Source organism: Cervus elaphus, chromosome 11 (assembly GCF_910594005.1).
Source record: "Cervus elaphus chromosome 11, mCerEla1.1, whole genome shotgun sequence".
Taxonomy (NCBI): domain Eukaryota; kingdom Metazoa; phylum Chordata; class Mammalia; order Artiodactyla; family Cervidae; genus Cervus; species Cervus elaphus.
The window spans coordinates 12,418,502-12,445,841 of record NC_057825.1 but is presented as its reverse complement, the minus strand read 5'-3'; the positions used below and the strand labels follow the sequence as shown (position 1 = coordinate 12,445,841).

At 38.0% G+C, this 27,340-nt stretch overlaps 1 protein-coding gene across 3 annotated transcripts in view; it reads right to left on the bottom strand.

Annotated features, from left to right (window-relative positions):
- The window catches only part of LOC122702916 (spermatid perinuclear RNA binding protein), a 140,048-nt gene that overhangs the window by 60,151 nt on the left and 52,557 nt on the right, over positions 1-27,340 (bottom strand). For 2 of the 3 annotated variants that reach the window (XM_043916909.1, XM_043916907.1), the window contains exons 2-3: positions 6,083-6,250; positions 3,630-3,850 (exon numbers count right to left, since the gene is read on the bottom strand). In XM_043916909.1, the coding sequence (XP_043772844.1) occupies positions 3,630-3,850; positions 6,083-6,085 (224 nt within the window). In that variant the 5' untranslated portion in view covers positions 6,086-6,250. The remainder of the gene's footprint in view (positions 1-3,629; positions 3,851-6,082; positions 6,251-27,340) is intronic. The other variant, XM_043916908.1, reaches the window with a different exon arrangement.

Sequence of the window (27,340 nt, the reverse complement as noted above, 5' to 3'; positions counted from 1 at the left end):
ATATCTTCTGCTTCTGTTAGGTCCGTACCATTTCTGTCCTTTATTGAGCCCATTTTTGCATGAAATGTTCCCTTGGTATCTCTTAATTTTCTTGAAGAGATCTCTAGTCTTTCCCATTCTGTTGTTTTCCTCTAGTTCTTTGCATTGATCACTGAGGAAGGCTTTCTTATCTCTCCTGGCTATTCTCTGGAACTCTGCATTCAAATGGGAATATCTTTCCTTTTCTCCTTTGCTTTTAGCTTCTCTTCATTTCACAGCTATTTGTAAGGCCTCCTCAGACAACCATTTTGCCTTTTTGCGTTTCTTTTCCATGGGGGTGGTCTTGATCCCTGTCTCCTGTACAATGTCACGAACCTCTGTCCATAGTTCATCAGGCTGTCTATCAGATCTAGTCCCTTAAATCTATTTCTCACTTCCACTGTATATTCATACTCTCAAACCCCTGCCTTCAAACTAGCTTCTTTTCAGGCTCTTACTACCTCTCACCTAAACCATCTCAATAACCACCTCTCCACTGGCCTGACTAAATTCCTAGCATCTCATCTACTGTATACAGTATGTTACAACCAGAACGGTCTTCCAAAAGCACAACAAGGATGGAACTCTGCCTGCTATTTTCCTGGTGTCCCACTGAACACTTAGACATGGGCTTATTGGGAAGCAATTTAGGAATCAGCATGACTTTTGTTTTGAATCCTGGATCTGCCACTTACTATATGACACTGGACAAATTACAAATTACTTGATTCTTTTGAGTCTATTTCTTCATTTGTTTAAAAACAAAGAAAAAAAACAGTAGAGTAATACCTTCCTCCGAGTGGTACTGAGAATATCATTTATTAATAATTAGCATAAGTAATGAACTTCCCAGAGCATGGCATATATTATAGCTCAATAAAAAATAGCTATTATTCCTTATACAGTCCCAATACTTTTTCACACCTAGATCCTTGCTGAGATTTATTTTTTCTTCTACTTTCACTGCCTGACAAAACCCTACGCACTCTCTGGAGAGCCAACTGCAAGTGCTACCTCCTCTGTGAAGTTTTTTCTGACCCCAGATCCTGCACCTAGTCTTTCCCTGCTCTGTACTTTCACCTTTTGGTCATGGATAATCAAAGTGAAGATGTGAAGCAAAGTGGATGCGCGTCCGACAGACTTGAATGTGAATCCTGACTCCACCACACACTCAGTGACCTTAAGCAAGGTAAATCTGTTATTGATTCTGAGTCACTCTTTCTTCATAACCAAATATGTAGCACTGGAAATTTAAGTAAAATGGGGGTGGAGGGCAGGCAACAGTAATAGAGACTAGCAGATTTGTTGTAAAATAATATGAAAAGTAATCTGATATAGTAATTGGCACTCAATAAATAGTAGATGTTATTAACTAGCCCTTATTAGCTTGCTTATTACATTCCATGCCATAACTTGGTCTTACCATGTAGAAGACAGCAAGACTAAGCAGAGAAACTAAGTCCTAATTCAGTTCTGAATTTTAATAATGAATTTGAATATGAGGTATTATAAAGCAAGTGACCCCAATACAGGGAATTAATTAAAATTAAGCTAAATATTTAATATTTCTCAAATACAAATAGTGGGAACTTGTGAGTCAGTTTGTGAAGAGATAAAACACGAGCATACAGGTAAAAGCTGTCTAACAGTGCCTGGCAATAGAAGGTGCTTAATAAATACAAGCAAGCCCTCCCTGTCTCTGGGCCCTCTGCAGTGCTTAGCACACACCAGGAACATAATTCGTGTCTATGACCACAACAGCTCTGTCTGGAAGCCATGCCTGCCTCTGTTTTATATGAAATAGGGACACAATCATTCCACACCTTAAGCTCTACCACACAGGAATAATCACACCCAAGGGCTCAACCCGGGAATGTTTTACAAACTGCAAACACTTTACAGAGTCCATACAACACTACTTAAAAATTCAAACAAAGCACACAGTACATTATGTGTTAAACACCTTGACAACTCAGCAACCTGATCCAGTTCAGCAAGTGTCTACTGGAGCACTTTCCAAGAGTTTGTTCAGCCTTGACAGCAAAGAGATGTATTTAAAAAGACTGACTTCGCTGAAAAATACTTAGAAATAGTAAAAACAGCAAATCATAGAAGTTTTACCACAATAAATGGTATAAACACATTCCGACATGCAACTTAAACACGCAATGCAGGAATTCCCTAGGGATCCAGTTGTTAAGACTCGGCACTTTCACTGCCGTGGTCCAGGTTCAATTCCTGGTTTGAGAACTAAGATTACACAAGCCCTGCAGTGTGGCCAATCAGTTAATCTATAAGTAAGGAATTTATGACTATTTAACTTGCGCAGGGACTGAGATACAAAGAGCTTCATTATTGGATGATACTACTAATTACCAATTAACTGTATATTTTGACAGTATCTTTTTTAAACTCATCATATGCAAGAAAAAATGAATTACTGCCAAGAAACTTCAAGCTGACAAATCTATGCTAATGTACATATTACCTGCAATAAGCTAACAAAGTCAAGAAAATATAATCTTCAGCTGAAAACGGATACTGATTTTCTTTCATCTGAAGATGGAAAGGTTACACTATCTTTCAGTTAAAGAAATAGATTTATCAATACTTTCCCACTATTCTTTATTTATCACACTGATTTAGAATTGAAAGGCTGAGAAAAAAATTCTATAACTTCTATCCTCAATTTACCAGTTGTAGTCGGGAAGATCCCCTGAAGAAGGAAATGGCAACCCACTTCAGTACTCTTGCCTGGAAAATCCCATGGACAGAGGAGGCCTATAGGCTACAGTCCATGTGGTCGCAAAGAGTCTGACATGACTGAGCAATTTTAATAACTAATAACTAGTCAAAATAAATGTTCTTAATCCTACTAATACAATGCAGTCAAATGAGCTTCATCTTTCAAAGTAAACTATATTCTTACTCCAATCATAGTGACATTGCTCAAAACAGTAACTCTAAGTTTACTAGCAAGGCATAAATGGTTTCCTAGTTCTCACTCAGCTTCATCTCACTCACAACTCACTTCTGCTGCAGCACTAGGAGCACTGTTGTAGCAGCTGAAGGGTTTGGCTCCCACTAGGCCAGTATTCATTCAGTACCCAATGAGCATGTACTACGTGCAAGACACTACACTGGATCCTGGGAGTCAACAAGGAAGATGCAGTTAAAAATACCTTTGGAGGACATTCTCCTGCACTCTTTCTTCTACATCAGGCTTTTTAAACACCTGAAAAAATGATATTTTACGACTTCCCCAGAGACCAAAAAAAAATAGTGTTTATTTCTGAATTTAGGAAACTAAACCAACACATGAAAAAGATGACATGTCACAATCTCTAAAACAGAGGTTTTTTAAAGGGCTTGTATCCCTTTTTAAAGGGATCCTGAACAGCTCTCTTCCGTTTCTCTGATCAAATCATTATTCTTCTACTGTCCCTTCAAATTTAACTCAGAAAAATCCCACATTTACTTCCTTGTTTACAGTCATATAAATGAGAAAACCCAAAGAATACCATATACCAAGTGTAACCCAGTGAGATGGGACCCTGGACTTATCTGGGCACTACAAGAAAAGTGTCACACAAAGGTCAGGTCACACTTACTTGGAATAGGTGTCTACGGCCTCTTCCTTCTTTACTTCTGTCTCACCCTCTGCTTTTGTGCCTTTACTTGTTTCATCCAGCCAATCTGAGACATGTTTAAGAGCACACTCAACAGTAGATACCATATTCTGAACAGCTTCAAGTTCCTCCGGAGATGGATAAATTGTCGAATGTTTCACCATAACATGGCGATCATCATTGGCAAAAGATCTGATAGATCTCTGTCAGAAGATGAAAGAAAACTATTACTTTGATAAAAGAAATGGTACCTGAAAAGGATGACTTACAAATATATTTTAGTCAAGTCACAGCTAATAACTGTTGTGATTAGCTATGTCAAACTATTGTGATAAATAGTTAACATTGAGACAACAAAAAAACTGCTCAAGAAAGGAAGTAAAAACCCATCCTACTGAACGCCACACCAGAAAATCTTAAACCTTTCATTCATGTTTTAGAAAAGTTCACACACGTCACATTCAGTATTATGTATTTTCCACCTTTTAGCTGAATAGACATGTTTTCAATATCACATCAAAAAAGGTCATCCATATCACACATCACTGGCAAGAAACAGACACTTCCTAGTTTCGGCAGAGTATCTAGAAATGCATACAGGTGACTCATGATACCCAGTCACTCCTTTCCAAACTGCTGAATACTTCTGCACTTTGAAAAGTTGAGATTTTGTAATATAATAATACAAAATACAAAGCTATGTGTGAACAAGACAGTAAAACTATGGGCCACATCAGAATATTACTTACTATTTGGCATTCAAACCTTTGGTGTGATGCTTTAATTTTTAAAATAGATTAATAGGAGATATCCCAGCTTCCAAAATGGGGAAAATAAATATTGTAAAAGAATTAATTTCCCAAACTAATTTACAAATATGTACACATTCTCAATCAAAATTCCCTCAAGATAGATTCATTTTAGTACTTCACAAAAATAATTTTAAAGCTCATGGGGGCAAAGGGAGGGATCAATGACAGCATTAAGAACTATTCTACAAAGGTGGATGGGTGATACCATTATGCTAAAATAAAATATCAAAAATTTAAAAAGCAATAATTAAAATGACATGCTGGCCCAGAAATCAGTAGAGCAGATTACCACCTGGAAATAGAATGAATTTCATGAAAATTTAATAGAGTAGATCCTTCACACTCATGAGTCACACATCCAAATACCTTTGAATATCTCCAAATTTACAAATACCATGAAGACACTTGTATCACTACACAGCAAAATGAACAAGCTACATTTAAAATGAATAAACTAGGAAAAGAATTTTCACCAACTATGACAAGTAATATATAAAAGCATTTGTTTAAGCAGTAAGAATATCTAGACTGCAATAGATATAAGCTGAAGAGGCAAATAATTCATTTCATATCGGAAGAAACACAAGTTATAGTGTCATTCATCACAGCTCACCATAAAACTAAGTGACAGAGAAAATCCATCCCAAGTTAAGTTTTCCCCACCATTCACAATTAAAATATTAGTAGAGTTCCTTCTTTAGAGAGCAAGTCAACTAAGTTGCCAGAACAAACCCTAGAACAAATTTCTTTTAATAAAATCTTTCTTAAAGAAATACCTTCAAAAAAAAAAAAAAGAAATACCTTCAGACTTGCTAAACAACATATTTCAAAAACACATATGATTAATATTTTGTGCTTTTCCCCACACTTATCTTTTTTAAGCCTTTTCTCACTAAAACTTAGGGGGGAAAAATCACATATCCTTCAGAACCAAAATGCAAGGCAAAAAAATTCAGCATATTTTACCAATTAAAAAATTAGGCAGGAAAGGTTAGATGACCTCATCTAATATCTCAAATTCAATTTAAGTATGAACTTTCCACAAAAACTAAGGTTTCCAGGATATTCAGTTCAGTATCCTCAATATAGTCAATATTTGACCTTATTATTTTAAAATCAAAAGCACATGAAAAGAAAAAAGGTGTCTTTTTCAGTTAAATACACACACATTTTACAAACTGCAAACCCTTCAAATCATTACTTAAAGAACTGGTTCAGGACTTTTAAAACACTGAGCTTCAGGTAGTTCCGTTCAGTTCAGTTCAGTCGCTCAGTCAAGGCTAGAGAAAAATTACGTAATTTCAAGTTCAAGGGCACCTTAGCCATTTGTATCAGTTTGCTAATACCAGTTTTATTAGAAAATATTATTTATGAGCATTCCCTCCTTTCTATTTAATAATTTATGGACTGCAGGCTCATGGGGCTCCATCTTGTGGTTTAAAGGGCTCGTAATAAATCTGAACTCATTCGCTTTGCTTAAATAGTGGAATGGCATCTTCAGCTGATGCACTGGAGCCAAAAATTAACACCACTGATTTTACTTGCCTTCACTGTTAATAGTTTCAACTTTAAATGACTGAGCTCTTTGGTAACTAAATTAAGGAATTATAAATGATAACCTACCATGGTTTTCTATAGTATTTTAGCTTCTTCTTCCGATCCTTTCCCCTCTTTCTTGTCGTCTTCACTAGACACTGTTTTGTGTGACAGTACCTCCTCATAAGCCTGAGTCCCCTGATGGCTCAGAGTCAATATGGCAAAGATATCTGAAGGCTTGTTCTCTAGAGTACACTTGCAAGAGAAAAAGAAAAACAACTTTTCAAAAATGTTTATTTATGATTAGTTTCATATCAGAGGGTGAAACCCATAAACATATTACTGAATAAAACAGAACAATCTTTATAGTGGAAAATTACTTATTTTAAACAAAAGCTAAAACATCCTTTGAAGGCCTGGGCCCAAGAGCCTAAGTGACATGACCAGAGAAATAACTCTCTTGGTAGCCACAAAGTGGCAGACGACTGACTTGTACTCAATGAGATGAATACATTAATAAACACAGATTTAGTAAAGAAATACAACCAGAAAATTTAATACTACTATTGGTGGGGGAAATGTTGCAATTAACCATGATATTTTCAACAGAAATTGGCATCAGTCAGGCCTATCTGAAAAGTAGATAAGGACACCTGGAAATATAACACCTTTGCTTGTAACCATGAGACTTTTCCATTTGACACTGCCATCAGACTTACAATATATGCTGGGACAACATCTCTTCTTTCATCATTTCAGGCCTGGAATTCGGCCTGCTTTGTGGGCTCTCCTCTCCTAGCTCCCCAGAGGCTTCAGTGCCCTGTCAGCCTACATGCAGCACTAGGCCACCCTGTTGGTATTCACCCAATCCTTAGTTCACTGCCCAGGAATGCCTGTCACCAGAATCCCAAGCATATCTATGCCCAGAGGTCTAAGACTTATTCTATTACCCCTATGTTCCACTTTTATGAGACTTTATTCCAGGTAAGGTAAAAATAAGCTTTTCTGAACACTACTGAGGTCCTTATATACTACAAGCCAGCTGTAAATTAAAAAAAAAAGAAGAAAGAAAGGAAAACTAGAGACTATTAAAATAGAATATATACATTACATGACTATCAGGAGAAACACACACCAAAGAATACATAAACACCCACAAGAAACAGCTTCCTCTTCATCTCAGTGTTGTGTGTGTTGTGCTGTGTTGTGTGTTCAGTCGTGTCTGACTCCCTGCAGCCCCATGGACTGTAGCCCACCAGGCTCCTTTGTCCATGGAATTTTCCAGGCAAGAATACTTCCTTTAAATTTTCCCTTAAATAAGGAAATCCCCCTTTTACTTTTATCTACAATAATTTCCTAACAGTTACTCTCTTAAAGAAAAAAAGATCCTTTTTGAATTTTTAGGACCAGCAAAGTTAAATGTGACATTTAACTCTACCCAACACTACAAATGAAAAAAACAGATCCATATTCATAGTCAAATGATACTAAGTTGTGACCTACATGCAACACAATTCACATCTTATAACCAACTTCCCCGACTCTGACTTACAAAATCCACCTGAAATAAGCCAGTCAAGATTGAGTTTTTTAAGTTACCTAACAACTAATTATGGAAAGATTGACGGTAGGAGGAGAAGGGGACAACAAGATGAGATGACATCGTCAACTCAATGGACATGAGTTTGAACAAACTCTGGGAGATAGTGAAGGACAGGGAAGCCTGGCATGCTGCTATGCATGGTGTTGCAAAGAGTCAGACACAACTAAGCGACTGAACAAAAACAATAGATGGAACTTACTTTGATTATTCCATCTATCAAATCAAAGTAAAGAGGGAACATACATATACTGCAAATCACAGGGTCCTTTTATACAACAAAGTTAAGACACAAACTAAAACATGATCAATGGTAAGAGACATTTCAAAGACCACCCTGTCACTAGAATTTTATCTTTTGTATAAAGATCATAATATACTATTTAGAGTTTTTTGCATTTCCCATTTCCAACCTCACTCCATTCTAGAGGATTCAACCATTCAGTACTTGGTTGTGAATTGTGAATCCTGCAGCCAAAGACTGCTGTACGTTTACATGAGAACTGAAAACAAAATCCACAAGCTGCTCTCTATAAAAAGGTAAAACCAGTAAGTCAAACATATTATGAAAGTTGGTTGAAAACAGAAAAAGAGAGAAGAATGTATAAAGTTGATGTAAAAGTAAAAAGTACAAGTTGATGTAGTGGGACTTGCCTGGTGGTCTTGTGGTTTAAGAATCAACCTGGCAAAGCAGGGGATGCAAGTTTGGTCCCTGGTCAGGGAATTAAGATCTCACATAAAATGGAGCAACTAAGCCCATGTTCTGCAAGTACTGAGCCTGGGTGTTCTGCCCATGTGCCACAACTAAGAACAAATGCAACCAAATAAATCTTTTAAAAAAAAAAAAGAAAAGCTGACATAGTGGAGAAATTATGGATCACCAATAGCATTTTTCAGTCATTAGTATGGACAGTAAACACCCTACCCAAACATCAAGCTCTGGGCCCATATTTGCCACTTTTATTCAACATAGTTTTGGAAATCCTAGCCACAGCTATCAGAGAAAAAAAAGAAATAAAGATAATTCAAACTGGAAAGGAACAAGTAATCCTGTCACTATCTGCAGATGGCATGGAAAAAAGCCTATACACATGGAAAAGCCTACACCCATCACCAGAAAACTATTTTGTTGTTCAGCCACTCAGTCATGCCCAGCTCACTGCAACCCCATGGACTGCAGCAACACCATGCTTCCCTGTCCTTCACCATCTCCCAGAGCTTGCTCAAACTCATGTCCACTGAGTTGGTGATGACATCCAACCATCTTTTTGTCTGTTGTCCCCTTCTCCTCCCGCCTTAGGGTCTTTTCCAGTGAGTCAACTCTTCACATTAGGTGGCCAAAGTACTGGAGCTTCAGTTTCAGCATTAGTCCTTCCAATGAATATTCAGGGTTGATTTCCTTTAGGATAGACTGGTTTGACCTCCGTGCAGTCCAAGGAACTCAAGAGTCTTTTCCAACACCGCAGTTCAAAAGCATCAATTCTTCTGCACTCAGCCTTCTTATGGTCCAACTCTCAAATACAAACATGACTACTGGAAAAACCATAGACTTGACTATATATGACCTTTGCGGGCAAAGTGATGTCTCTGCTTTTTAATACACTATCTAGGTTTGTCATTATTGTTCACTATATTAAAGATGGGCAAATATAAAATAAGAAAAAGACATCTCACTGATACACCAAGAGGATTAGTTTAAGATAAAGAGATTTACTAGTAAATACATACTTATTTATCATCTATTCTGTACTTGGTACTGTGCTTGATAGTAAAGGGCATACGAAAATGAACCAATTGAGATACATTAAAACAAGAGCAAGTACATATAAATTCAATAATTCTTCCAAATCCCTTCAAATAAACTTTTCCTACATGGTGGCATTTTCTGTACAATAGTAACTTGAAAAAAAAATACTGAACTTCAGTATTCTCCTCTGGAAATTTCCTTTTATTTTCTATATTAAAAAGGCACATATGAGAAAGCTAAACTGGAAACCCCATAACCTACAGATACCTACTCCAAAAATCCAGCTTTTCATTCCTACCTGGAAACACCTATCATGATGGGAAAGTTCAATCCCACCACATCATTTGAAGCCTTGCAACACTGGGCACAGGCAAAAACGTCCCTACTCAATTAATAGTGTAAATAAAGATAGCAGGACAGCTGCACTCCTAACATAAAATGCACTGCGCAAGCCAGCTAAGTCAATCAGAAAGCTTTCTGAACACTTACTATCAGGGAGCAGATGGAAAAGATGTTATCAAGTAACCCATTCAAGGAAGTGGTAACGAGAAAACACATATCCTCACTGAAGGCACACACGCTAGCCCTTCCCCATTCCCGACAACACGGACAGAATGACAGAGCTGTACCCACCAGTCAGATGACTCATTTGGTTAAAGAACCAATAATTCAGTGCATCTCAAGAAGTCTTCATTGAACATCTATAATAAGCCAGCCACTGCTCTAGGTGCTTAAATTGGATCAGTGAACAAAACGGACAAAAATTCCCACTCTTCTAAGTCCCGAGTGGGGGAAACAACCAAAACACAATAAATGTAAAAATAAGTAATCTAAACAGTATGTGAGAAAGTGTGAAGTGCTATGGGGAAGAAAGCAGGCGACAGCACAAATACGTGCAGATACTACACAGAGGAGGGTAGGATTATGGTTGGCCTTCATTGAGAAGCTGATGCCTGAGTAAACCTTGATGGGGAAAGGGCATGAGCCATGCAGAGATCTCAGGAATGAGTATTCCTGGCAGGGGAAAAACAATGTGCCTGGTCAGATGGAGACACAACAAGGAGACCACTGTGGTTGGAAGGCTGAAGCGGGGTGCGTGAGGAGAGAAGGGCAGTGAGGACTGCGGGTGGAAGTAAGGGACCAGACCACACAAGGCAGAAGCTGGCAAACTTTTTCTTTAATGGACCAAATAAAAAGTACATTAGGCTTTGGAACTAGAAGGTCTCTAACCAACTCTGCCTCTGTAGTGCACATGTAGCCATAAGACAGTATGCAAACAATTGGGTGTGGCTGTATTCCAATTCAACTTTTATTTATAGGCACTGAAATTTCAACTTCATCCAATGTTCATGTCACAAAATACCACTTTTTTAACCATTTAGAAACATAAAAATCGTGCTCACTTCAGCAGTACATATACTAAAAAAACATAAAAATCACTCTTAGCCCACAGCTCATACAAAAACAGGCAGCAGATCAAAGTGGTCCCAGGGCCATAGTTTGTCAACTCCTAATACAGGAGATCTTTCTAGTCACTTTATGGCTTCTACTGAGTGAGGATTATGGCTTCTACTGAGTGAGACACCCTTAGACTGCTTTGAGTAGAGAAGGGACAATATTTGACTACGTCTTAAAAAGATCACTATGATTGCTATGTTGAAATACATAGTAAAGAGGGCAAGGGTGGAAGGAAGGGTGTATCACTAAGAGAGTTTAGCAACCAGAGCATGGATACATTCTGAAGGGAAAGATGGCAGGTCTTCGTAGTACAATAGATGCAGAGTGGGAGTGAAGTGGAGGCCTCGGGACTGATTTCAAGGTTTTTGGTTTGAGTAACTGAGTTATGCAAGGTGCATGCAGAAGAGGTTTTGGGATAAAGATCAGGAATTCAGTTTTGGACATGTTGAATTTGAGATAATTATTAGATAGCCAAGTAGGTAACCGGATATGAACCTAGAGTTGAGAAGAGAGGTCTAGATTAGGATACAAATTTGGGGCTTTTCAGCATATAGGTAGTATGTAAAGCCACAAGATCACCAAAGGATGATGATTAATGAACATGGAAAAGGAAAAAGAGTCACAACTAGAATCAGTGAAGTGGCCTGAGAGATAGGAAAATGAAGACTATGCTGTTTGAAAGTCAAGTAAAGAAAACATAAATGAAGCAAGCTCCTGATATAGCATAAGAATGGAAATTCTGAGTCTCACTCCTTCTTTTACTACTAAGGATGTGTATACTTCAAAGATTTGAAAGTCTTGTACATTACTGTGTATCAGTTCAGTTGCTCAGTCATGTCCGATTCTTTGCGACCGCATGAACCGCATGCAGCATGCCAGGCCTCCCTGTCCATCATCAACTCCCGGAGTCCACCCAAACCCATGTCCATTGAATCGGTGATGCCATCCAACCATCTCATCCTCTGTCATCTCCTTCTCCTCCTGCCTTCAATCTTTCCCAGCATCAAGGGCTTTTCAAATGAGTCAGCTCTTCGCATCAGGTGGCAAAAGTATTGGAGTTTCAGCTTCAAAATCAGTCCTACCAATGAACACCCAGGACTGATATCCTTCAAGATGGACTGGTTGGATCTCCTTGCAGTCCAAGGGACTCTCAAGAGTCTTCTCCAACGCCACAGTTCAAAAGCAGCAATTCTTCGGCGCTCAGCTTTCTTTATAGTCCAACTCTCACATCCATACATGACCACTGGAAAAACCATAGCCTTGACGAGATGGACCTTTGTTGGCAAAGTAATGTCTCTGCTTTTTAATATGCTGTCTAGGTTGGTCATAACTTTCCTTCCAAGGAGGAAGCGTCTTTTAATTTCATAGCTGCAATCACCATCTGCAGTGATTTTGGAGCCCAGAAAAATTAAGTCAGCAACTGTTTCCACTGTTTCCCCATCTATTTGCCATGAAATGATGGGACCAGATGCCATGATCTTAGTTTTCTGAATGTTGAGCTTCAAGCCAACTTTTTCACTCTCCTCCTTATCTTTCATCAAGAGGCTCTTTAGTTCTTCCTCACTTTCTCCCATAAAGGTGGTGTCATCTGCATATCTGAGGTTATTGATATTTCTCCCAGCGATCTTGATCCCAGCTTGTGCTTCCTCAAGCCCAGCATTTCTCATGATGTACTCTGCATATAAGTTAAATAAATAGGGTGACAATATACAACCTTGACGTACTCCTTTTCCTATTTGGAACCAGTCTGTTGTTCCATGTTCAGTTCTAACTGTTGCTTCCTGACCTGCATACAGGTTTCTCAAGAGGCAGGTCAGGTGGTCTGACATTCCCATCTCTTTCAGAATTTTCCACAGTTTATTGTGATCCACACAGTCAAAGGCTTTGACATAGTCAATAAAGCAGAAATAGATGTTTTTCTGGAACTCTCTTGCTTTTTCGATGATCCAGCAGATGTTGGCAATTTGATCTCCACTGTGCACAGTTTTGCCATGTTTTACTAGTTACAAGAATTAATCCTCTCCTAAACTCTTCTATCCCTGCTTCAGCCCATCTTTGGTGAAAACTCTGAGAACATCAAGCTCCCCTTTAAAACCTTCGATGACTACTCATTAGCTAAACAACTGGTACTCCACTGAGATACTGGGTGTCACCAAGGCCCTCCATAATACAACACAAATGCAATTCTGTCCCTGTCATTTCTCTCATCACTATAGTTCCAACCAAAAAGAAAGTAATGAATCTTCCCCAGAATACCATGCAATGTGCTAACACTAAGCTTCACAGTAACCCTTTCCCTTATCTAGACTGCAACCTCTGCTCCACCATGATCTGTCCTTGTTCTAGTCATCAAATGTCCATCTCAAATCTACCCTTCCAGGAAGCCTTACCCAATACTTGAGGTTAATATAATATCTTCCTTGAGTCATCCAGTCCTGTTTCAACTTCCTTTATGACAGACACTTCTCTTACTCAGTTTTCATTCTTTTTATCATAAGCTAATTAATGAAATTACTTACCTTTATCTCCACAGCATCCAGTACCATGCCCTGCACTCAGGAGAGGCTCAATAAAAATTTGAATTTAACCCTAGATTTCTTTTTCCTTAGAGAGAGCCATAACTTAGAAGCCTCCACCTGAAAGGTCACCTTCTCTTCCCACACATTTGCATGGCGGTCATCATTATAGTGACTTCCAGGGAATTTCAGACTCTTCTTCCATAAGCACAATTTCTACTATTTCTTTGACTTATTTCACCCATCTTGGATTAATCCTCCAAACCCTCTCCCACTCCTTCAGGACCTAATTACTACTTAGGTCACCTCTAACTCCTGGCATAATTTTTCGTAATTTCCATAACCAGATAGATGATCCTTCTAAAATTCTGAACTCTCCATTGCTTCTACTCCATTCCTCCAATGTTCTCATCTCCTTTCCTACCCCAGGTACCCACTCCCCACCAGGGCCCACAATCTGCTAACCCCAGCACTTTTCAGAGTCCCTCCACCCTTTGCATGCCCTCATTTTTGTCTTTATTCAATTGAAGTTACACACTCCATCATACATCACTCACTTTCACCAGCAATCCCCTTTGTTATCCTATCCTGGCAAAACCCCAACCCTTTTAACTATACCCCACCAGTAACACTGGAAATTGTGGGACGGGGGGGGGGGGGGGGCGGCAGATCACACAATAGTGTTTGTTTGCTTTTCCAAATTCATGATCTAACCTTAAAAGAAATAACCAACAGTTTCCAATCCAAGCAGGGGTGGTACTGCAACCTTCAGGGATTTACAAATGTGAGGTAAAGTGTTCTGGCTGTCACAAGGCAGAACCCTGGCATTTGCTAAACATCCTGCAATGTCCAAGGAGACTCAATGAAAGCAAATATTTACTTTCCACTTTCCTAAGTATAATTTCACATCTTCTCTCATCTCTTCACATCTATATCTTCTTCCCATATCCTCACATTCCTTCTGCTTCCTTTACTGTTGTTCTTCGGTCACTAAGTCCTGTCCGACTCTTTGCGACCCTATGGACTGCAGCACGCCAGGCTTCCCTATCCTTCACCATCTCCCGGAGTTTGCTCAAACTCATGTCCATTGAGATGGTGATGCCATCCAAACACCTCATCCTTTGTCACCCCCTTCTCCTCTTGCCTTCAATCTGTCCCAGCATCAGAGTTTTTTCCAATTAAGTCGGCACCTTACATCAGGCAGCCAAAAGTATTAGAGCTTCAGCTTCAGCATCATTCCTTCCAACTGAATATTTGCGGTTGATTTCCTTTCAGACTGATTGGTTTGACTGCTTCCTATTTCAAGCAAAATATCAACCATGCTGTTTCTTTTCCCATATATTATTCTTTCCTTCCTGTTATTACAAATGAATTGTCCCTATTCCTATCTAGTGGAAATCTCTCTACTCAAATCCTCTACATCCCATCCCCTCAAGAATATCACTCCAGGATTTCCCCAGTGGTCCAGTGGCCAAGACTCCATGCTTCCTCTGAAAGGGATACAGGCTGAATTCCCTAAGGGACATTTTGCACACCATGCTAGTTCTGCATACCATGCTAGTTCTGCATGCCATGCAGGTGGTCAAAACAAAAAATCAAAGAAGAATATCACTCCAGTAATCATCCCTCTCCTCTCAAATAACTTTCCTTGATTCTTGCCTCCCCACGGCCTGTTTCTCTGCCCCTTTTAGGGCATGATTCTTTGAGTTTACACTTTGGTTTCCATTTTCTCTTCTCCCATTCTCTCCTAAACTCACCTCAATTAGCCTCTTACCCCAGTGCTTCACTCAAACAGTTCTTGTCAGGTCCCATAGGACTTCCATGGTGTTTAGTGCCGTGAACAATTCTCAGTCCTTGCCTTAGTCTACCTTCAGCAACCGGTGACATAGCTGACTTCTCCACACTTAAACCTTCTGCCTCCCTTGGCTCCCAACCCAGCACACCTCTCTCTTCCTACTTCATAAATTACTCTTTCTTTCTTATCTCCATAATCTAAATGTTAGAATGCCTCTGGACACAGACCTCACCTTTAATCTCTTTAGTATCTTAGACCATTCCCTTGGCAGGATCATCCAGGCTTGATGCTTTAAATACCATGTATACACTGAGGACTCTCAAATTTATACCTCCCTGAGTTCCAGACTCCATTCAAATACATAACCAGCATACCCACCTGAATATCTAATAAACATCTTAAACTTAATATGTCTCAAACCAACTCCTGATCTGCCCCTCAAAAAAACACAACAAACCTTACAAACAAACAAAAAAAATCTTTACCACTCCTGGTCTCCCCTCTCTCAGAAGCCAACTACCCCATCCTCCAAAAGCTCAGGCCAAAAACTAAGGAGAGTCATCCTTGACACCTCTCTTCCTCTCATACCCACATCTAATCCACCACAAAACCCTTCACCTTTACCTTGTTCTCTTGTTTCCCCACCTTAAGTTCATTCTCAGTAAGAGCATCTACAGTGTTCCCTTTAAAATTTAAATTAGGTCATGTCACAGCCAAGACAAGAAAGCAACCCATATGTCCCTCGACAGATGGACAAATAAAAGAAATGTGGTACATATATACAGTGGAATATTGTCCTCAGTCGTTCAGTCGTGTCCGACTCTTTTGCAACCCCATGGACTGCAGCCTGCCAGGCTCCTCTGTCCATGGAATTTTCTAGGCAAGAACACTGGAACAGATTGCCAATTCCTACTACAGGGAGTTTTTCCCACCTAGGAATTGAACCCACACCTCTTGCATCTCCTGCAGTAGCAAGTGGAGTCTTGACCACTGCACCACCTGGGAAGCCCACAATAGAACATTTTTCAGCCAAAAAAGAATGAAATAATGCCGTCTGCAGCAACACTGATGGACCTAGAGATCATCCTACTAAGAGAAGTCAGACAGGCAAAGACAGATATCATATGATATCACTTATAAGTGAAATCTAAAAAAATGATACAAATGAACTTACTGTGAAACAGACACAGATTCACTTACTTGGAAAACAAACTTATAGTTACCAAAGGAGAAACGTTAGGGGGAGGATAAATTAGAAGGTTGGGATTAATACATACATACTCTTTATAAAATAGATAATCAACAAGGATCTACTGTAGAGCACAGGGAACTCTACTCAATGCTCTGTAAAAATGAGAAAAGAATTTGAAGGATATACATACGCTCACAACTGAATCACTCTGCTGTACACCTGAAACAACACTGTAAGCCAACTACATTCCATTATAAAATTAAAAGCTTTTTTAAAATTAGGTCGCATCATTTCTCTGCTCAGAACCTTCCAATGGCTTCTGGTTTCTGAGTAAACACCTAATAATGGCCTATAAATCTCCAATAATCTGATTCCCATTAACTTCTTGGTCTTATCCCCCCACCCAACTGTTTGTGACTGTAGCCCACAAGGGATCCTCTGTCCATGGGATTCTCCTGGCAAGAATACTGGAGTGGGTTGTCATGTCTCCTCCAGGGAATCTTCCCAACCCAGGGATTGAACCCATGTCTCCTCCATTGGTGGACTGGTTCTTTACTGCTGAGACCTTGGGGAAGCCCTCCCATAACAATGTCTATGACCAAATCTAGATCTTCCTATAGCAAAAGCCTATAAGACAAAATCTACAGGGGTGACAGAACTTGGAGGTTGATTTCTGCCAGGTTAGAGAAATTTGGAAAGCACCTTAGACTTTCCATAGATACCCCAACACAAATATTACTTGCCTTTTAATTTAAAATTGGAATGTTTCTGAGGAGTACTGCCTCCTGTAGTGTGCTTTGGGACCTTTCTAACAGTGACAGTGGCTTTAGCTTACACACTCTGATACTTTCAAAGTCTTTGGTTGTTCCCCTAGTCAAATTCTATGTAAGAATATGTCTCATTCCACTTTAAAAAAAAACCTTATAATCTTTCTTGATGGGGGAGCTTCCTAGGGTGATGTGTCCAATGTCAGTATTTAGTTTAAACTGAAATAGCTGTTAATCCCCAAAGGCTACAGCTGGAGCTAAGGTACTTTCCTATTTAAGAGGACCAAGCAAAATCCCTTTTGTTTCTCAATATTTTAAATTTAAAAAATATTTTAAATTTAAAATATTTCATGCATATAGACAAAATAGAATGTTAACAAAAAACTGTATACTTACCACACACAGCTTTTCTTACTTATTAATATTTTGCCAAATTTGTTTCAGATTGTTTTTCTAAGAAATAGTATCTCAGATAAGTACTGTGTGTATATCCCTCCCTGATCCCTCTTTTCCCAGGAATAACTACTCTTGAATTTTTTGTGTGTTGTGTTGGATGTTTATACTGAAAGAAGTGTGTTTGTATCTATAAATTATATGGAATATTTTATACATTTTCAAGATTATTAAATAAAAGCCATCATTTTGTACTTATTATTTTGCAACTGTAACCTTTTCACTCAACCTTGTTTTGAATTTAGATGGTAAAATGTATCACTGTAGTTCATTTACTGAATAGTTTATATCTTCATTTTCTTGTTGATGGACATTTAGGTTTCCAGTATTTTATGATTATGAAAAGTGCTATAGTGAATATTGCTGTTATCTTACTGTGTTTTATGTACTGGAGTTTCTCAGAATAGTATTATTGCTTGTAGTATCTCCACATTTTTTACTATCAATTATTACTGAATTGCTTCCTTCACTGGTTTTATCCTTTTATAATTTTACCTGCTTTGGTTTGCACAGTTACATCGTGGATTCTCTAAAGCAGACATGTTTGTTGTACTGAAGAAAATATGACAATCTCATTTTACTACAGATAAGTTGAAAGTTGTTTAGATTCTTGATAGAATTTTTTCCTGTTTAAAAACCTTATTACAGAAATGTTCAAACCTTTACAACTAGAGTGAACCCCTGTGAAGTACAGAGAAAATGTCTGTCATCAGTTTTCAGTAATTATTAACATATGGTCAGCCTTACTTCACTCTCCCTCATCCCCTCAACTAGATTATTTTAGAGAAGATTCCAGATTTTCACTTAATTTTATCTGTAAATACTTTACTATATACACTAATCTCTGCATAGTATATATCTACCACTCTCCCAAAAGAAACCCACAGTTCATTATCAACCCCAGAAATAATTCCATAATGTTGTCAGCTTTTCAGCATTCAGATTTTTCAATTGTGTTTTTTTAGTTTTAGCTACACTATTTTTATTTATTTATTTTTAATTGAAGGATAATTGCTTACAGTATTATATTGGTTTCTACCAAATATCGACATGAATCTGCACTATTTGATTACACTGTGAAAATATATACTCTTAAGGAATACATTTAAGCAGTGTCATATAAAATATACTTGTAGATTTCCTGTTTGTCATGGAATCACGTTTTAAACAGATGGCACCTAAAAAGTAATCTAGGTGTAGTCTAACCCTTTTACTTTTGTTAATGAAAGCACTGAGGCTCAGTGAGGTTGAAATTTATTTAAAATTGGACAGCTTACTGTAGCAGAGTTGGAACTAGAAGGCACATCTTCTGACCCTAAATCTATTGCTCTTACACTAATTACACTGTGTTGCCTGTCTCATGTTTTTCATCAGTTTTCTAAATCTAGCATTTTAGTATTTTTTTCCAGTGGCTTTTCATAAATATTAGAATATTGTACTGTCTGTGCAGTACTAATCTTGTGATTTACAACAGGTTGTATTTTAAAGGGAGTTTGTGAAAGGGTTGAATTATAATATCAACACTTGTGCCAAAGATATTGAGCTGTTCTGAAAAGCTGCTTGTCTTTTCTGACCTAGATACACAGTTTCCAACTGTGGCAGAGTATGCCAGAAAGGGAGAATGAGTGCTAGCAAGAGGCTGGAAATTAAATTGTTATATTATTGACAAATCTGATATATTTCTTCATTTTTAGCACTGTTGTATATGAAAAATTTTCTGTATTGATGTAATACTTGAATTTATGCAGTTTTTGACATTTAAGACTTATCGTTTATTTTGCTAGGGTGAAAACAAAATGACTTCTTTTGTTTTAAAGTTGGTGATTTTTATTTTTTTTTTAAACATTATTCCTTACTTATAACTAGATTGCAAGTTCTGAAGTCATTTTGCAAACCTAACTAGGGGAAATACTCTTGTCCATTCTGTCTCCAGATATGGTTTCTTTGTGATGCTCCGTTCTGTAGAATGACAAAAAGTCTTTTGAAAACCAAAGACAGTGTCTGAACCTTGTTTATTACCAAGGTGCTGGTTTACACTAAAGTGTGCTGTCTTGGGCACAGTAGGGCAGAGAATACTGCTTACTGGCACATTCATTCCCCCACACCCCTTTGGTTTTTGATCGGAACTGTCCCCAAATCTGTAAATTCTAAAGATACTCTGATGACCTTCTACCACAGCCGCTTAGTAAGAAGACAATAAATAGGTACTGTGGCACATATAGTTCAGCCTTTACTTCAAGTTTGATCATGATCTAAAGAACTAGATCTTTTAAAGATCACTCTACAAAATTAAATATATACCTGCTCTTTAGACATAGTAGTATGAAATGTAAAGTTGCTAGAGACCCAGCCCCAATTCTAGGGATAGCTCTACCAATGTGTGATCACAGACAAATCATTTAACGTCTTTGTATATTTGTGCTTTCGCATTTTAGAAGTTTATTAAAAAATTTATAGCATTGTATTTTTTCACTAATTTTCAGGGCTGTTTTAAGAATAGAATGTGATGGTGTATGAGAAAATATTTTGAGAAATTCATTTGCGTTTCTCCTTGGGTGCCAGAACTGCTCTATATGTCCAAAACAAAGATTAAGCAAAGTAAAGACATCAAATGCCAGTAGTAAATCTTATATGGAGATAACAGGATCAGAGGTGTTTTGGAGGAGGGGTTGTTATTTTATATAGGGTAATCAGAGTTGGGCTCATAATGAGGTGACATTTGAGCAGGCACCTGAAGAAGTAGAGGAATTGTGTGGATGTCAGGGATAAACTACTAATAGCTAGGCTTCAAGGGTGGGGATTGTGTGCATTGTTTGAGAAACAGCAAGGATAGTACTGTGGATGGAACACAGTGAGTGAAGAGGGGAGTGACGGCCACATCACTTTGCCACAACAGTTGGCCAAAACAGATCACACACACATTCTAATATGCTCCTCATTCTGCTTTCATTTTTCTAAACTATCTTCTTCCTTCACTGTTATTCTATCATTGCAATCTCAGGAATTTAAATGTCAGCTTTAACATGAACAGATATTGGCATATGAAATGAAAAAAAAAGCAGAGGATTCCTTAAAAACACAAAAGTGCTGACTACAAAATATGAGTATATTAAAATCTAGAACTTCTGTTCATCAAAAAAAACCACCCCAAAGAAAGTTGAAAGAATTAGCTACAAACTGGAAAGACTTTTGGAAAACATACACCCAACTGAAGTATCAAAAATATAGAAAGATGACTTAAAATCCAAAAGAAAAGCACAGACAACACAGAAGAGGGAGGAGGAAAAAGTCATAACCTTTTCACAAGGGGGGAAACCACAAGACCAATAAAAATGAAAACCACTTTATATCCACTAAAAGCTTTAAAAATTAAGTCTGGCAATATTAAGTGCTGAAAAGGAAATAGATCCATAAAGTCTTTTATAGATAGATGGGAAAAAATGTTTGGTATAATTTCCACAAATCAAATAATCTCGTACTCAGGGATTTGACTCCTAGGTATACACAAAGAGAAATACACACATACAGAGACAAGACATGTACATTAGCATGTTCATAGCAAAACTGCGCAAAAAAGCAAAATTCTGGAAAACGTGAAAAATGCCCACTTACAGAAAAATAAACGAATACACTATGGTATATTAATGTATTAAACTTGTTATTCAGCAATGTGAAGGAACTATAGAGACATACAGAAATATGAATAAACCTCAGCAATGCAATATTAAGTAAAAATACTATGTCCCAAATGGCTACATATAGAGTATCTTTTTTGTAAAATTAAAACCAAATAAAAAGATATATGCTATCTAAGAATCTATAAAGATATGATAAAGTCATACACAAAACCAGAGACAAGGGAATGGTGAATACAGAATTCAAGCTGAGAATGCTACCACGGAAAGGCACTGGGATGGGGTGGCTGGGAGAACCAATGAAGGGAGACTTCACAGGGAGAACCTATGAAGTCAGATGTAGGTTATTAAGGATTAACTTTTGTTCTGATGGTGGGTTCACAGAAGCTTATTAAATTTTAAAAATAATACAAACACAGGGACTTCCCTCGGTGGTCCGGTGGATGAGAATCCCCCCACCAAAGCAGGAGACGCTGGTTTGAGCCCTGGTCCAGGGAAACTCCACATGCCACACAGGAACTAAGCCCATGCGCCACAACTACTGAACCCTCGCTCTAGAGCCTGCAAGCTGCAACTACTGAAGCGTAGGCACCTAGAGTCCGTGCTTGCTACCAGGGAGCCACTGCAGTGAGAAGCCCATGATGCACTGCAACAAAGAGCAGCAGAGTAGTGTCCACTCGCCACAACGAGAGAGAAGACCGCGCCGCAGCAACGAAGACCCAGCGTAGCCAAAAATAAATAAAATTTTTTAAAAATAATAATACAAAAACAGACTATCCATTGGCAAATGAAAGCATGTCATAAACAAGGTTTATGTCTAATCCATTACCCAATTCAGTGCACTTATTCCACTTTTAAAAAAGCTTCTTAGCCTATGTTAAATTTTTTACTAAACTGAGTTTTGATCTTCCTAATTGGCAGATAGTTTTTTTATTTAAGTCAAATCCACTCAAGTGCAAACACTTATTAAACTGTTTTCCTCATGTGGATAATAAAAAATGAATTTCTGATATAGTATCTTAAGTTATCCTATTATTATGAATAAGTCACGTAACTATGACTTGACTCATGGTATATTCAGTACAACAGTATTTGTGAAACTGCAATGTAATAAGTGCTCTTAGCTTGCCACATATTGGAAAGGGAACAAAAACATCCATGACCCACAGATAATACCTGTACTTTTCACAGGACGACTTCTTTCTCACCTGTCTCTTAAAATATAGATGCCAACTAAAGAGTCTTCTTACTCATAAATTGCACTTTCAAGTTATCCTCAGTAATTTTACCCAACCTATCATACAGAAAAAGATAGGTAAAATGCAAAATTTCTTCCTTAACACAGATTTTCTCAGTTATCAGAAAACTTAAAATTAGGGTTTTCATAATAACTCAACAACTTAATAAACAAATGCATATGTATATATTTAATACTTCAAGAAAGAACAAAGAGTATAAAAATAATTTGTTCTACTTAACCTCTACTCTGGCATGCTGCAGTCCATGTGGTCACAGTCGGATTCGACTGAGCGACTGAACTGAACTGAACCTCTACTCTACATTTTGTAATTTCCAATTAATATGGTATTTATAGAACAATGTATTCACCTACCTCTGACAGAGGTTCACAAAGACAGTATATAAATAACTGATAAACACTCATGAACAAATGATATTCAGATGTAAAAAGCATCCCCTCATATAAATTTCCAATGGGAAACAAACCTCAAACTTCTAAAACGATGTATTTTGTTATTAGCTGAAAAGGTTTAAAGTGTTCAACCATCTGAGTAATATTAAGCAGAGAGAGAGAAACAGAGACACACAAAAGGGAAAGACCAAGTAACACAACACAAGTAGTGATGTGAAAAATGAATTCGGTTGTTTCATGAAGTGTTCACTCATCCATCCAAACACTCCCAGATCTCCTACGTTTTTGCAAGATGGAGTCCTCACATCACTATCAAAGATATTATCCTTAAATAAATAAGCAGCAACACTGAAATAGGAATATTTCCTACTGACATTATCACTAGAAAAATAAGACACTAATGAATAAAGCTGCATCTTAATACACATTCCCTGACAACATTACCCAAAGCAACTTTTTTTTTTAATTGAAGTATAGTTGATTTACAAAGTTGTGTTAATTTCTGGTGTAGAGCAGGGTGATTTAATTATTCATATATACTTTTCATATTCTCATTATAGGTTATTAAAAGATACTGAATATAGTGCCTGGGCTATACAACAGGACCTTCTTATTTATTTTATACATAGTAGTTTGCACAAAGCAAGTCTTATAAAGCGTTACACAAAGTAAATTCAGCATCACAGATAATCCTGTGTGGTTCAAAGTCTCATCATTTGACAGATGGAAAACAGAAGACTCAAATTAAATAACTCTGACAAGGTCATGCAACCAGTAAATGTCAGTGAGTAAACACAAACTCAGGTCTGCTGAACGACTTCTATTCACAGGAAACTAAAGAAAAAGAAGCAGAGTGTAAGTCAGGAGACCAGGACTATAATGTTGGAATGGCCACTAACAGCATAAAGGCCTTTCCCTGGTCCTGTGGATTCTGCTTCCTGAAATCCTCTTGCCCTACATGCCTCACAAGGCTACTGTTAGGATCAACTGACTAACAGTTGTGGAAGCTGTACTCTGCGAAGTACAGTTATATAAAGAGGAAAGATTATCCTTCCAACCTAATGACAATGAGTCCTGAACTCAAGGGACAGCAATACAATACCATGAGCTTGTGACTGCTGTTCTGTTCTGTTGGGTTTTTTGGTTTGGGGTTTTTTTTGCAACAAATTCTGCAAATCACAAAATCTAAATCACAATAATTCAATGTGTGATTCATAAATGGAAAAATACAACTAGGCTCATTTATTAAAACTTAGTATTTTATCAAGATAGGAGAATGGAAAGGACAAAATCTTCTGTCTGAAAAGACTTCCCCACCAATCCTTATCAGTGTTAATGATGATGCCACAGTAATAACAGCAAGAACTTTATGTATGCCAAGCACTTGGTTAAGCATCTTAAATGCATTACTTCATTCAATCCTCAAAACTCTCTATTGGAAACATGATCATATCAGTTTTACAGAGAAAACAATAGTCCAAAGGAGTGAAATAACTAACCTGCGATCAAGTACTAGTCACTGGCAAAGCCAGGACTGGCCAGACCACCGATCTACAGAACTGGAGCTCTTTGTGGTTCACTCTGCTATAAATCATCTGCCAAAAAGGCCCACTGATCTCAAATGCTACCTCTCCAAGAAGGCTTCCTTCATCCCAAACAAAGTGTAAAACTAATACTCCCTCATGTGCATCTGTGTTTGTGTGTGTGTGTGCATATGCACTCAGTTGTGTCCAACTCTTTGCAACCCCATGGACTGTAGCCCCCCCAGACTCCTCTGTCCATGGGATTTCCCAAGCAAGAATACTGGAGCCAGTTGCCATTTCCTTCTCCAGGGGATCTTCCCGACTCAGGGATCAAACCCGTGTCTCTTGTGTCTCCTTCACTGGCAGACGGATTCTTTACCACTGGCACCACCACTGGTGCTACCTGGGAAGCCTGCCATATACATATATATAAATATACATACACACAGTTATATAAACACACATATAAAAAATAAGCATGTAACTCATCCGAGTCTTGGGTTCCTCATCCTTGAAGAACTATCTGCTTCAACAAGACTTGTTTTGAAACTAAACAAGAATGTCTTTCAAGTGCTTAACAGAGACATGACGCTATTTGGCCAATCCCATAGGGTGAGTGACAGAGCTAAGATATGAATTCACATTTATTTATGCTTAATAACTAATGTTATTAAATCAGTTGACTGATTTCAAAGCTTAGTGCTCTTGGTACTATTTATTAGCTCACCCAATCTCTGAGCCTCTCAGATATTGTCTTAAGGCTGGAGTGGGTTAAATCATGCCAATCCCATCTGCTATTCTATCAACAAATATTTACTGTAACCAAATTTTTAAAACTCAATACATACACTGCTGATAATGTTCTAAACCTCTAAGAAGAGAAGGCCCTCAGCTTCCAAGAGTGATCCTGGACTCTCATCTTCCAGGGCACAAAGCAGACCTAGTCCCCAAACTCCATGATGCTGACAGAAAGAAAGGATCTCTGAAATTTGATTTCCCACCTCTCTGCCAGAAATATCAACCAAGCCCACTGAGTAACCTATTTTCAGAAATAAGATGCTGAACTCTTGGAATGAAATTTTCAAAATACCATCCCTAACTTCTTAAACCCTCTACTCTCTCTATAGACTCAGCTTAAACAGCACCTCGTGCAGGAAACCCTCCCCAATCTTAACCTCCACCGCTACTCCTCCTCAGTCCTTTGCCAAGCTTGGACTGACTGCACTGCACTACATTACAGTAGTTTTGCCTGCTGGCTCACCACTTGGCTATTTTGTGACTACACATTCCTTGAAGGCAGATATCCTCTGCTGTATTTCTAGAGTATATCACAGTGCTGGATAGTAAGGTATCAAACATTTGTCAAATGAATAAATGACTAATGACCCAATTATGATTCTCAGTACTTCTGGTGGGGTACATGAACAGCTCCCCATCATTCTACATAGCTGCAGCACAGCTAGACTGATCATTTAAAACAGACAACCTGCCATAGGGCTGTCTCTCTACCAGGCTCTAGGCAAGCAGCTGCTAAGACCACAGCTACTATACACCCTTTGGTTGCTAAGAATTAAATCCAAGCTCTTTTTCTTTTTTTTAATCCAAGCTCTTACAAGTGTGTTTCAACTGAAATGTTGACCCTGATTCATCCCAGGAGCTTCATTCCCAGATAATTCATTTAAGGAACTATTCATATAAGTTATAGGGGCTTCCCTCATAGCTCAGACAGTAAAGAATCTGCCGGCAATGCAGGAGATCTGGGCTCGAACACTGCTGCTGTATCATACACAATTACATGACCAATCCTCTAAAATCATCACCTTGACAGTTAAGCCTCCATTTTTGATCCCCTATGTGCCACAGACTGTACAAAGGCACTAATCATATACTTTAATACTTATATCAGCCCTACAAGGTAAAAAGCATATGATCAGTCTCCATTTTAAGGTTGAGGAACTGAGACTGAGATGGATAAGCAAATTGTCCAACAGTATCAAAAGGCAAATCTACAGTTTGAACCCAAATCTATTAGGTGCACCCAAATCCATGGGTCCCTAAACTAAACCACGCTCAAGTAAAAGATAATCTGCTTTATCTGCTTCACAAGATATTGTCAACCAATGAAAAATTAAGCTAAGGAGTCTGGAAGATACAAGTGCAGGTAGGCTCTCCATTCCCTATTATATATAGATAAGAACTCAACCCAAAAGACAAAAGGGGCTTCAAAAATCAAAACTGTCATGATGAATAAAAGTTATACAATTCTAAATGACACTGTCATGAGAAAATTTAAGTCACTGTTACAAGATGGCCTTTTTCAAAAACAGTTATTCAAAATGACAGAGCAGAAGGATAAAATGAACATCTGTTAACAGGGTGGTTAAAGGTTAGGGAAGTAGACCAGAAGAGAAAGAAGAGAGGAAAAAGTCTCTTATTCCAAAAATAACAGACCACATGCAAAATTAGTCCCTTGCCAACTTATAAAAAACACAAAGAATAAGGAAAATGTAACAATCTTTACAGGAATTCTCTTTTTATAAAAAAAATTCTCAACTAAAACAAAAAGGTTCAAACCATTAGCAATTAGACCACAAAATATGTGAAATACAATCTAAGAAATAGCACCTTGTATGCAGTTCCCCTAGACTTACAGCACCTATCAGCACAAGTACAGTAATTTTTCTAGTGAAATCATTCCAATCAATGCACTTGTTGTCATTTAGCTGTTCAGTCGTGTCCAACTCTTTAGCGACTCCATGGACTGAAGCCCGCCAGGGTCCTCTGTCCATGGGATTTTCCAGACAAAAATACCAAAGTGGATTGCCATTTCTTCCTCCAGGTGATGTTTTCCACCCAGGGATTGAACCTGCATCTCCTGCACTGGCAGGCGGATTCTTAACCAGAGTCACTGGTGAAACTCCAGTCAACACACAGCAACATAATTGTTTATAATAAAGTCACTAGATAAAGTTAAGCCTCACTTACAATTACAATTAGGTACTTCCTGG